Below are 12581 nucleotides of genomic sequence, written 5' to 3'. Positions count from 1 at the left end.
AGGCAATCAGGAGGAAGCCTGGGAGTGGTGGAGAGGGGGGCTGTGGGGAGCAACTTCTGGGCCAACCAGCCTATCTGTCCAAATGTCAGATAGGCAATATTATATCCAAGGGCACTCCCTTCACAGAGGCACCAAGGGCATAGGCACTGGGTGCAGAGCATGGTGAGTCCAGGAACTTTGGCAGCCACTGATGCTACCCAGTAATAAAAATTACAATCAATCAGTGAGCTCTTATTAAGTGCCTTTCTGGCTGTGGTTACTTTCCTGTATCCCTCCCCCTCCACCTGGATTTTTAGTAGGGAGAATGTCCATACTTGAGCCAGGTGACACCTCTCTGCCTCTGGAGGAAAGTGGAGCAGGGCAGGCATCCAGGCCCCCAAAGCAGGAATTAACCATTAAGCATCTCAAAGCTAGGGGAAGAAATAACCAAAGGAAGGGAGAATGGGCCTGAATTATTCCCCCTCCCCCAAACCTTTCCATCCCTTTATCTGACCCAAGATTAGGTTAACCCCTAGTGTGCCAGACCAACTAGAACTCCAGGAAAGCTCTTCTTTAGCTGGGTCTCAGGTGTGGGCAATATGAAACTGAAGGTTTTCCAGAAGCCTAAACCCCGGAAGTCAGAAGAATTTGCTGCCGACTCCCCAAGGAGCCCAGTGTGAGACCACCCAGCCTGGGTGGGACTCAGTCAAGCTGCTTTGAAATGGGCGGTGACACCCGCACGCCCTGGAATTTTCCCCTCTCCCAAAAACCTAGCAGGGCAGCCCCTACAGGCTGCAGGAGTGGGGGGACCCTGGTGCCAGCTTCCACAAAGTGTTTTAGGTATCACTGCCCATTTCCTGAGTGAGATTTTCAAAGCTCGGGCAGTGAGCTGGCAGCAGATGGGTATAGATGTGATGAGGCCAGGTTCCTTGCCTTCCAGCCCCGAAACTTGGCAGCCAGGAAGGCCCCTGGAAACAAACTGCCCGGCGAGTCTGCTGCACCACAGGAATCTCATCCCGGTCACTGCCCGCGGCACCCACTATCTCATATTCTTGCCCCATGCGGAGCTAGTCTCTCTGTACTCCGACCCTTTCCTCTGCCACCAAAAGGCCAAGGCCGTGAGCTCCAGCCAAGCCCCCACCCTGCCCCTAAAACCTCCATCTAGCTAGAGCGTGAGATGGTTTCAGGTTTCTTCCTGGAGGAACCCGCCCCCCTTCTCCCCGCCCAAGCTCCCCGCAGTCTCCGACGCACAGTGGTGTAGCCAGCTACAGAAGGACCTCGGTAGCTTCCTCAGGGACAGAAAGGGTTAAACGTAGGCAGGGGGACTTGGTCGGATTTGCCTCCTAAACACATTTTCCAGTCCATTCTCCAGCACTAAACGCTGGGACTGGTCCCAGCCTCCGGTCCCATCCTACTGGTCAGAGGGGCCACCACAGGCCACCCCAGGGTCGAGCGGACGATTAACTCCTCGGCTGCCAGCCCTTCAAGGAGGGGCAACCTCGGTAAAGTGGGTCATGCAGCCACCAGGCTGGCACGAAGTCTGCGGCTTCTCCTCTGGGGAGAGCCCCCCAAACGGGCAGCGGAGCTCCGAGGAGAAGCCCCGCCCCGCCAAGGCTGGGAGGTTGAGCTGACTCGCAGGCCTGGCCTCACTGTCCCGGAAGGGAAGCGCAGGTGAGCAACAATCTGCCTGTGCCGCAGTAGCGGGCTCTACGCCGAGTTGAGGGGCTACTTGGTGCCGGAGGGGCCCGAGTGTCCAACAGTCTGGCAAAGGGGCCTGAGAAAGAAATGAAGCACCCCAGCCACCCTCCAAACCTACAGCCCACCAGCTCGGAGACTGACGCCCTCCCCCCAGGGGCTGTAGTCTCTTTTCTGCAAGACGGTGATTGCGGTGGTTATTTTGCATTTACATAACAAGCAGTGCTTCCAAATTGCTTCTCCAGCGGAGAGCTGGTTATTAAATAAGTAGAATGCCATTTTATACACACACACACGTAGTGTGTGTGTGTGTGTGTGTGAAAAACTGAGGGGAGAAGGTGCTGTCTTGCTACATAGAGACTTGTATTCGACCGCCTCCCTGCAGGGCAGGCTATTTGGCTTCTCTTTCTCTGCCGTGCCTCCCCCCTCCCCAGCCCCTTACCTAAGTCTCGACCCAACTTTTCTGGTTCCTTTCACTCCCTACAACACAGACGTGCCCGCCATCCAGCTCCCGCCCCAGGGAGCCATTGGATGGGGAAAAAATAATAAAAAGGCAGGGGCGGAACGCGCTTACCTGGGAGGAAGAATGCCGTCAAGCCGAGAGCGAGTCCCCACCAGCGTCCAGCGGAACCCGCTAGACCCATCCGAGCCATTGGGGGCCGGAGATCCGGTGAGAAGGGCCTGGAGGAAAGCGCTCCTCGCTCTCCAGAAACTAGGTGGGAGACGAAGACAGACCCCTGCTGGCCGGCGCGCGCTTCGAGGCTCCAGGTAAGCTGCAGCGGTTGGCCGAGGCGAGGTGGGCTCGGGGGGCTCAGCACGGCCGCAGTCCGGGCCCTGGGTTCCCCACGGTTCAGAGGCTCGGCAGATGCCCGCCGCAAGTTGCACGAGTCTTGCCCCCTTTCGTCCTCAGTTCTCCTCCCCGCGCCGGTCCCCGCCCTCTTCTTCCACGCAGAGCTGTCTGGAGAGAGGGACCCACCCCCGAGGCGCCTGGCCGCCCAGCTGCGCGGGCTCGCGGCCCTGGCGCGCTCACACCCTCGTGCTCGCCTCCAACTTGCCGGCGTCCATAGCTCGCAGTCCTCGGAGGGAGAGTGGTGGGGGTGAACCAGCCAAAGCAACCGGCTGGCGGCGTGGTGGGATCGGGCCCCAGGCAGCAGGCTCGCGGCTCGGTGGCCGGCTGCCCGGGCGGCTCCGGCTGTGCAACTCTGCTCGAGAAGAGCCAGCCGGGTGCACCGCGTGTCCCCACCGCCACCGCCGTTCAGCCGGGCCACAGCGATCCACGACAATGTGGTGCTGCCTGGGCACCGAGCGGAGCCACGATCCCTCCTCCTGTTCTTTCTCTCACTCGCCTAGCGCCAGCCTCTCCCTCGCTCGCCCAGTGATGTCAGGGGGAGGGAGGGGTTAGCGTTAACCCCCTCCCGGCTCAGCCTTGCGAGGCCCACGCCCCGCCCGGCCTCCGTGGACCGCACGCACCCTCCGGCTTCAGGCTGAAGCTGGGCCCTAGCGAGGGCTTTCTTGTCCCGCTCAGGCCCACTGGCTTGGGAGTTGCCCCTTCCGTAGCTTTTCTGTCCGGGAGAGGGCGGGAGGACCGGCCGCATGCCTCAGTTGCTGAAAAGGGAGGCAGTGACCCCTAGCGGCGGGCGTTGGGGAAGGAGCTGCTCGGTGGGGGTGGAGCTAAGACCCGAGGAAGGACTAGCACTCAGTCCGCTGTCATACTGGATCTATCAAGAGTCCGAGCTGAAAGGGCTTCCACAGGACCTCTACTCCAATCCTGGCCCCATTTTACAGATGAGGAAACAAAGGCCCCCAAAACGGTAAGGCGACTCCCCCAGGGGCACAAGGGCAGAGAGTGACAGAGTTGGATTAGAACCCAGAGCCAGACCTCCTTCTCTCCAATATCTGCATGCCAAATAGAGAAGCAGCTATACAAGGAATCTTCTGGAGAAGCCAGCGGTGGGCGGTAGTGTGTGAGACGGGCCACTGAGGTTTCTGGTCTTTTCTAATTCCCGCTCCCTTCAAGGGTTTGTGTTCCTAAAAACTGAACCCCTCCCTTCCCCCAAATAGAGCGTTTTAAAGGGAGCTCTGTTCCCTTTGATGACACTTTTGTTATAAGTACCGCGCGCTAACCGATTGCGCCACTGGAGCTCCTGATGACACTTTTGTTTTGAGTGATTTTCGGGATTCCTGAGAAAGTGGTCCATCCCATCAGTGTCCTAGTCAAGGCAGGCACTCTCTGCCCCACCCCCTTCACCAACTACCACATCCCGGTGTTGATGGCTTGGCTTCTTGCCAAGGTGGCAGGAACTAGAGGTCCTTGGCAGTTTGAAGTCTATCCTCTTCTCTTTCCCTCTGGACCTCCTATCCCCATCCTCTTCCCCCAGGAGGAGGCAGGCAGACAGGCACAGACAGACAGACAGACACCTAAGCAGAACCTAGCCCTAGCCAGACATCTGACCAGACGATGCTCCCTTTGCCCATTGCTGCCCTTTTCCCAACCAGCAGGAGCAGAGGGGAAGTGGCTGTTCCTCACAAAATGTAAATTCTACTTCCACGGGTAGGAGGAGTAGGAGGGTGGGCAAGCAAGGCACACCACTTTCCCATTATTCTCTTGCTTTCTGGCTGAAGTGGTTTAATTCTGCAGTCACAGGAACACTCCCACACTCATGTATTTACCTTCAACAAACCTAACCGTGCATTCTTGTTACCAAACACTGTGCCAGGCTTGGATATACAGAGATATCATCATTGTCCTAAAGGCACTCAGTCTAGATGGAGGATAGAGGGGAAGACAGACAGTTCGGTGGGGAGGTGGTGGTGGGGTCTCCACAGGGGCTGAATCAGTCCTCTATAAGACAAAGGCATGTGCTGAAGGGGAAAAGCAGTAAAAAGACTGGATTCAAGGTAACTTAAGCATGGAAAAAGGCAGGAAGGCCAGCAACAGCTGAATGAGTGGGGCCTCAGAATGGTTGGTCGCAGACTGAGCCTGACTTGGAGAAAAGAAAAGCCTAGTATACATGAATATAAGGAGGAGAGGGTTTTACACTGGGGAATACCTAATCCTGACTTGTGGTAGCTCAGTAGGGTAGCCAGATACCTCCTCACTGGCCTCTAAGTACATTAAGGGCTGGGGCTGAATTGTGTTCATTGTTGTGGTCTCAGTCTCTGCCTGGCATGTTGTAAGAGTTGAATGGATGGGTTTCAGGGGGCAGTTCCAGGTACACCAAGGCCCATTCATTTCCTGCTCATGCTCTCCCACCTCTCCATCTTTGGGTAAGGTTTCTTTGATCTTCTGTTAGGGGGCTTCCCAAGATGGTGCATCTGGTTGTTGGCATAATTGCCTGGGATGGGTTGGGTGGAGAAGATGGAGGCAAGTAAATGAGATTGACAGGTCACCCACTCAACATCTTTACAAACAAGCTCCTAAAACACTCAGAGCACCAACATGGGTGCCAGGTGGTGTGTGTGTGTGTAGTGGGTTTACTCAGAATATAAACAGGTGTCTTTTTAAGTATGTGCTGTGCTAGGTGCTGAGGAAACAAGAGTGAGCAACAGCCAATACCCTCCTGAAATAATTATATTGTAGGATGGGAGGTTGCTGCCACAGAAACCAAAACAGGTGGCCTCTAAAGGAGAGAGTGAGTGCTTCTCATTGTGGAGAGCAGGAAAGGCTTCTGGAAGAGACAACGTTTTTGTTTTGGTTTTGGTTTTAAAGTTTTAATTTTTTATTGTTATTCAATTACAGTTGTTTGCCTTTTCTCCCCATCCCTCCACCCCACCCCAGCTGAACTCCCCTCCCTCCCCCACCTCCACCCTCCCCCTTGCTTTTGTCCATGTGTCCTTTATTGTAGTTCCTGTAATCCCCTCTTCCCACTGTCCCCACCCCACTCCCCCCTGGCTATTGTTAGATTGTTCTTAACTTCAATGTCTCTGGTTATATTTTGTTTCCTTTTTTCTTCTGTTGATTATGTTCCAGTTAAAGGTGAGATCATATGGTATTTGTCCCTCACCGTCTGGCTTATTTCACTTAGCATAATGCTCTCCAGTTTCATCCATGCTGTTGCAAAGGGTATAAGCTCCTTCTTTCTCTCTGCTGAGTAGAATTCCATTGTGTAAATATACCATAGCTTTTGGATCCACTCGTTTGCCGATGGGAACTTAGGTTGCTTCCAGTACTTGGCTATTGTAAATTGTGCTGCTATGAACATTGGGGTGCACAGGTTCTTTTGGATTGGTGTTTCAGGGTTCTTAGGGTATAATCCCAGCAGCAGAATTGCTGGGTCAAAGGGCAGTTCCATTTTTAGTTTTCTGAGGAAATTCCATACTGTTTTCCACAGTGGCCTCACCAGTCTGCATTCCCACCAACAGTGCACTAGGGTTCCCTTTTCTCCACATCCTCTCCAACATATGTTTGTGGATTTGTTTATGTTGGCCACTCTGACTGGTGTGAGATGGTACCTCATTGTGGTTTTAATTTGCATCTCTCTGATGGCTAGTGATGCTGAGCATCTTTTCATATGTCTCTGGGCCCTCTGTATGTCTTCCTTGGAGAAGTGTCTGTTCAAGTCCTTTGCCCATTTTTTAATTGGGTTGTTTGTCTTTCTGGAGTGGAGTCGTGTGAGTTCTTTATATATTTTGGAGATCAGGCCCTTGTCTGAGGTATCATTAGCAAATATGTTTTCCCATACTGTTGGTTCCCTCTGCAATTTGGTGCTGTTATCTTAGGCCATGCAGAAGCTTTTTATTTTGAAGAGGTCCCATTTGTTTATTCTTTCCTTTATGTCCCTTGCTTTAGGGGACATGTCTGTGAGGATGTTGCTGCGTGGAATGTCTGAGATTTTCCTGCCAATGTTTTCCTCAAGGACTTTTATGGTGTTACGACTTATATTGAAGTCTTTTATCCATCTAGAGTTTATTTTCATGTATGGCGTAAGTTGGTGATCAAGTTTCATTTATTTGCACGTAGCTGTCCAGATCTCCCAATACCATCTGTTGAAGAGTCTGTTTTTGCTCCATTTTATGCTCCTGCCTCCTTTGTCAAATATTAATTGACCACAAAGACTTGAGTTTATTTCTGGGCTCTCTGTTCTGTTCCATTGGTCTATGTGCCTGTTTTTATGCCAGTACCAGGCTGTTTTGATTACCGTGGCCTTGTAATACAGTTTGATATCAGGTATTGTGATCCCTCCTGCTTTGTTCATCTTTCTCAAAATTGCTGCAGCTATTCGGGGTCGTTTATGGTTCCATGTAAATTTCTGAAATGTTTGTTCTATATCTGTGAAATATGTAATGGGTACTCTAATAGGGATTGCATTGAATCTATAAATTGCTTTGGGTAGTATGGCCATTTTGATGATGTTAATTCTTCCAATCCATGAGCATGGTACTTGTGGAAGAGACAACGTTTTAATGAGCCCTGAGGTGTGGATCAGATTTGAACCAAGGGAGATGGAGGAGAGAATTTTGGTGAAGGGAACAACTTGTATAACAACATGAAGGTAAGAGAGGTCAGGGCCTATGTGGGAACAGCAAGTGGTCCAGTTTGTTTTGCATTCTGGTGATGTGTAAGAGAAAGGGACAGACAGATTGTAACCATCGAGAAGGTTCCCTTCAGTGGCAGGAAGAAGCAAGGACCAACTGTCAGGAGACTAGGTTCTGGTCCTTACTCTTAAGCTGGAAATCCAGGAGTCATTCTTGCTTCTTCCCTCTTCTTCAACCACCATATTCCAATTTAAAACGTAATGCTATTGATTCTGCTTCCAATATATATCTTAAGTTTACTGATAATTGTGCTATTTCTACTGTTATTACCCTAACCCATGCTCACCTAATTTCTACCTGAACCTTGCAATATCCTCTGGCAGTATAAGCTGTGCACACTGAAGGGAAGGAATAACATGTAATGGTCAAGTCCCCAGGACTCTGAAGCTAGACTGCTTGGATTCAAATCCTTAAACCCAAGCTCTTCCACTCAGTAGTTGGGTTATCCTTAGGCAAGTGACTTAACCTCTCTGTGCTTAGGTTCCTCATCTGTGTAATGAGGGGAAATAATAGCACCTACCTCATAGAGTTGTCAGGATTAAATTAAGCGCTTGGAACAATAGCTGGTATACAGGAAAAACCTTTTAGGTATTAGTCATTATTATTACTGTTATCTTTCTCTCCACATCCAGTTTTGCTTCTCTCTCTCATGATGCCAGAATAATATATGTATTTTTAAAACTATTTTGAAATAGTTTGGGATTTACGGAAGAGTTAGAAAGAGGATACAGAGTTTCCATATGTCCTTCATTTAGCTTCCCCTAATGTTAACTTCTTATATAACCACTGTACATTTGTCAAATCTAAGAAATTAGCATGCTATATAAGACTATTAGGTAAACTATAGACCTTATTCAGATTTCTCATTTTTTCACTAATGTCTGTTTTATGTTCCAGAATCCAACCCACAATTCCATTCCACATTGAATTTAGCAGTGAATTGTCTTCTAACTCAACTATCAGATCTCAACACCTGAGAACGCTTCCTTAGCCTGCTAACTTCTGAGCTGGCGTCAAATCCTCAGCAAGGCCTATGGGGCTTTTGCTTCTCCAGCCTGTCTCACACAGCTCCAGGGCTTTGAGTAGGAGCTGCTGGGCTTTCCTGAGATTCCAGCCATCAAACTCATCACTTCATTCTTCACTTAAGCTGTTCTGTCTGCACCAGTGCTCTTCTCCTTCTTTTTGACCAGTTACTTATCTATTCTTTAATGCTCAGGTTACATGGGTGGTTTCTCCAGGGTTGCCCACTCTTGCCCTTCAGACCAAGTGAGTCTCTTCCTACATGCTCTCACAGCTCTTTGCATATTTGTAATCACTTCAGTAGTTGTTTATAACACTTGATTAATTCCCTACTGGGTTGTCAGCCCCTCCAGGGTAGGACCATGTTAGTCTAGTTTGTGCTTTATCCCTAACACCTAGAATGTGCCTGGAACTTGGTAGGCACTTAATTAAAATGTGTTGATTTACTGCCTTACATCCTGTGCTGCTTTCTACCAGTCACTTTTCCTCTCTCCTGGCCTGTTTTCTCATCTGCAGACTGAGGAATTTAATTTATTCAATGATTTTTCAATAGTGTTGTGAAAGCCCTAGAAATTCCTGGGTTCCCTACACCCCACTTTCATAGGATCCATGTTTAAAGAGCATGTTGTTTTCATGCTCTTTAAACATTGGGGTGCTGAGAAAAATTCTTGTTAATGGGTTGGGCTGCTTAAAAATGTTCGAACCCCCATGATATATTGTTACATTATATATTATGTATTGTGTATAGTTTCATTATTTTATAATTCCATGATTTTTTTTTTCTACAGGCGGTGGTGAGCCATTGAAGATTTCTGAACTGAGAAGCACTTATTGGGGGCTGTCGGAGATGTGTTTTCAGGTGAATCTGACAATAATGTAAGTAGGACTGACAGATGAGGATTGGTCAGTGAGGGAGGAGGGAAGCGAGGAGAGAATGTGGTCATGGAAGCCAAGTGAGAAGTGAATTTAATGGAGGAAGAAGTTGCCAACAGTGTCTGAAACTGGAGAACACAGGTGGGGATCAGAAGGGGTCTTTGGAAACAGTGGCAAAAAGCACTAGTGACCTTTGAGGGGGTGGTGTTGGTGGCTGGGTAGGTGCAGAACCCAGATCAAAGTGAGAGAAAGAGCAAATGGAATGTGAAAAAGCAGAGGCAGCAAGTGTTTACCCTCCTTTTGAGAAGTTTGGTGGTAGACAGAATGAGCAAAATGGATCAGAAACTTGGAGAAAGTTAGCATAACATATACCAAGGAATTTATTTTCTCCTTTTTGATGGGAAATTAAAAGCTACTGAGTATCTTATAAGCAGAGAGAAAGGTGGTAGTAGACAGAGAAGATTGGAGAAACAGTACAGGAAGTGACAACGTGTACCTCATGTATCAGGCCCTGGAGGAGGCCTTGATGGTGAAGCTAGAGGAGGGGAGCATTTAGCCTCGTAAAGGAGAGGACTCAGCCTTCTTTGAACCTGGAGGGAAGATGAAGAGAGCAGTGAAGATAGAAGTTTTGGAGTAGAAAGCAGGCAAGTTAATAATAAGGTCATTGTAGTAAAGTAGGAATTGAGGTTACCTGTAGAGAGAGGATAGAAGGCTTCAAATCTCATAATGAGAAGACCAAAGGAGGTGGAAAGGAAATGTACTTAGCAATCTTCCAAAACTCAAAGGGAAAAGGAACCAGTGTGGTCTACGTGCCTTCACAGAGAAGAATCAGGATTAGTGGGTATATGTGATGGGGAAGTATGTTGTAATTTATTCTAGAGAATATTTAGGGAACGAGCAATGGAGTGAACTCCCTGTCCCTTTACAGACTAAGGCCCAGATCCATTTATTAGGGATGCTATAGATGGGGTTCTTGCCCTGGCATGGAGAGTTGACCTGATGAATTCCACATTCCTTCCTGGGTCTGAGACTGGATGACTGCAGGAATGGCAGCCCATTCAAAGGACAGGCATTTGAACCCAGCTTTCTCGTCTACCCCATGGTTAGGGGCAGTGACCAGACAGATATCAGTCCTGCGGGAGGTGCTGTCCCCAGGAAACGTCTCCAAAGCCCTCCTTTAGCTTCCAAAGGCTCTCTCAGAGCGGCAGCTATTAGGCTTGGAAAAGGCCCAAAGTCAATATGATAATGACTTCCCTTCCAGGCCATATTGCAGGCCCCTCACTGTCATTCAGTAATTGGCTAATAAAGCTCACTTTGATGTGAGGGCATCCCCAAGATGCTCCAACCCCCTGATATCCATTGCTAGGAGAAGATAAACTTGAACATATATTAGAGTGGTATGCCAAATGGGGTCACCCACTCCTGTGTCCTCAATCTGGGGTCAGTTGAAGCTGAGGGCAAGGATAGAGGAGAGGAAGAGGAGAAATCCCATGGAGGGAGTATGGTCAAAGCCCTAGCTAGCCCCAGAGAGGGCCCACTGGTATGTGCCCCCTACTTTAACCTGACAGGCCAACCTCACTCCTGGCAGCGCTCCTGGGGGTAGCTGGGAAACCACAGCATCTAATTACTGTTGTCACCATTCTGGTAGCTGTGGCGATTATGATGGTACCTCTATATCCCACAGCTATGCAACATTTAATTGTTATTCTTATAGAGATCACTGCAGAGCCATCCTATTGCCATGGCTGCCATTGCTGTTGGGAACAATGGTGCAGCTGAACACAGCTGCCTCCCAGGTGCAGTGATCTACCACCTCAGAGTGGTACCATGATGGCAAACAGGCAGCCAGCCTCTCCCTTGTGGGCCATGGTGTTCCAGGGATCTGCCTGACTTTGGGAACTGGAGCTCTGAGCAATGATAGAAGGGCCACAGTTCCATCTTGAACAACCCAATTTTCCAGCAAGAAGGGAGTTTGGAAGATTTGTCTATGCCCTGGCTCTGGTCAGGAGGCCGTCAATACATTCCTGTGAATCACCACGTCCAAAATCCTAAGGCATTCTGGGCATGACTGGAGGTTGTATTCCTTTCTGATTTGGGGTGGTTATACTTAAAACTCAATAGTGGTACTGAGAAGAGGTTTTCATTTTCAGTGAGGAACTGCATGAACCAGGAAGCTTAGATGAGCAGATGGGGTATGGCTGAGTACAGCTTTAGCCTGGATCATGTCCAGTGTAGAAAGAGGATAAAGGGGAAAGCACTTAGAAAGAGGAAGAAGACATTCAACCTCCCACCCACATTCTCTTCCTTTTGATGGTGCCTTTAGAGCCAGGATGAGGGGGTGTTGTGGTCAAAATAATTATCAGGATGGACTACCTTATAGAGGAATCTGATTTTTTTTTTTTTGAGAGCCATATGGAAGCTGAGAAATGGAATTTATTGTAAGGGAGAACAGAATTTCTGGGTCAGCCCAAACCCATTAGAGAAGGCAGCCCTGGGAGCATAGAGATGAGCCTGCACATCCTTCTCTAGGGGATTATGGGTCTTAATTAACTTCTTTGGGCTTCAGGTCTTTTTAGGATCTGATGAAACTATGTCCCTCTGCCCTGAAAACAGCACACATGCACAAAGACAGTGTTTACATGGCAATCTGCGGAAGCCCTAAAAAGGGAGTCCTTCAGGAAGCAGGTAGCCCTGAACCCAGACTCCCTGTGATCCAGGCTAATGAGGGGTATTAGTGATGTGGAGGATCCAGAATGAGGAAAATGAAAACCAGATTTCTATAATGTGAAGTAGAAAGAAAACAAGCATGATATATACATTGCATTACAATTCTGTAAAAAAATTCACCTCTAAAGTGAAGGCAACATGGATAAATGAAAATAATTTGTGGGTAAAGTGTTTTATTTTAAAATTTATTTCAATATCATTATGAAATTACTGTAATAATAAATTTAATTTTTTCTATATTATGTATAGTGCTTTTCCTCCAGAAATCAGCCTCTGAATTATATTTAATTTAGATTAATATGAATGCCCAGCAATCCTTGAGCACATGTTTGTGAGAAGACATGTTCCAGGAGGGTGTCAAGTGGCCTGGAAATGACACACAAAGAATAGACAGTGCCCAAGCAGGTCACTGAATTTTGAGGAACCTCAGGAGGAAGTTGAGCAGGTGGAGGGCATGTGGTTTGAAGTCAGGAGTACAAGGATTTTGTCTTGGATCTGCCATTGCTAACTGTGGGCAAGAAGGGTGACCAACTGTCCCATTTTTGCCTGGGACTGAGAGGTTTCCCAGGACATGGGATTTTCATGCTGAAACTGGTAAAGTTCTGGCCAACCAGAATGAATTGGTCACCCTATTAATGAGCTATTTTAACCTCTCTGTGCCTCAGTTTTTTCATTTGTAAAATGGTGTTGATGACTTCCAGGATGTTTGTAAAAGTACTTTGTAAACTCTACCATCTTTACACCTGTTGGGG

At 48.5% G+C, this 12581-nt stretch overlaps 1 protein-coding gene across 6 annotated transcripts in view; it reads right to left on the bottom strand.

The window, feature by feature from the left end:
• NECTIN1 (nectin cell adhesion molecule 1) overlaps nt 1-3190 on the bottom strand; it is a 92163-nt gene extending 88973 nt beyond the window's left edge. For 4 of the 6 annotated variants that reach the window (XM_071221504.1, XM_071221505.1, XM_071221506.1 and 1 more), the window contains exon 1: nt 2249-3011. In XM_071221504.1, the coding sequence (XP_071077605.1) occupies nt 2249-2327 (79 nt within the window). In that variant the 5' untranslated portion in view covers nt 2328-3011. Of the gene's footprint in view, nt 1-2248 lie in introns of all 6 variants that reach the window. The other 2 variants (XM_045202987.3, XM_024569569.3) reach the window with 2 other exon arrangements.
• Nucleotides 3191-12581: the final 9391 nt, after the last annotated feature.

The sequence above is a fragment of the Desmodus rotundus genome, chromosome 5 (genome assembly GCF_022682495.2).
Source record: "Desmodus rotundus isolate HL8 chromosome 5, HLdesRot8A.1, whole genome shotgun sequence".
Taxonomy (NCBI): domain Eukaryota; kingdom Metazoa; phylum Chordata; class Mammalia; order Chiroptera; family Phyllostomidae; genus Desmodus; species Desmodus rotundus.
Note: the sequence above shows the minus strand (reverse complement) of the source record. Positions and strands in the feature narration are given on the sequence as shown.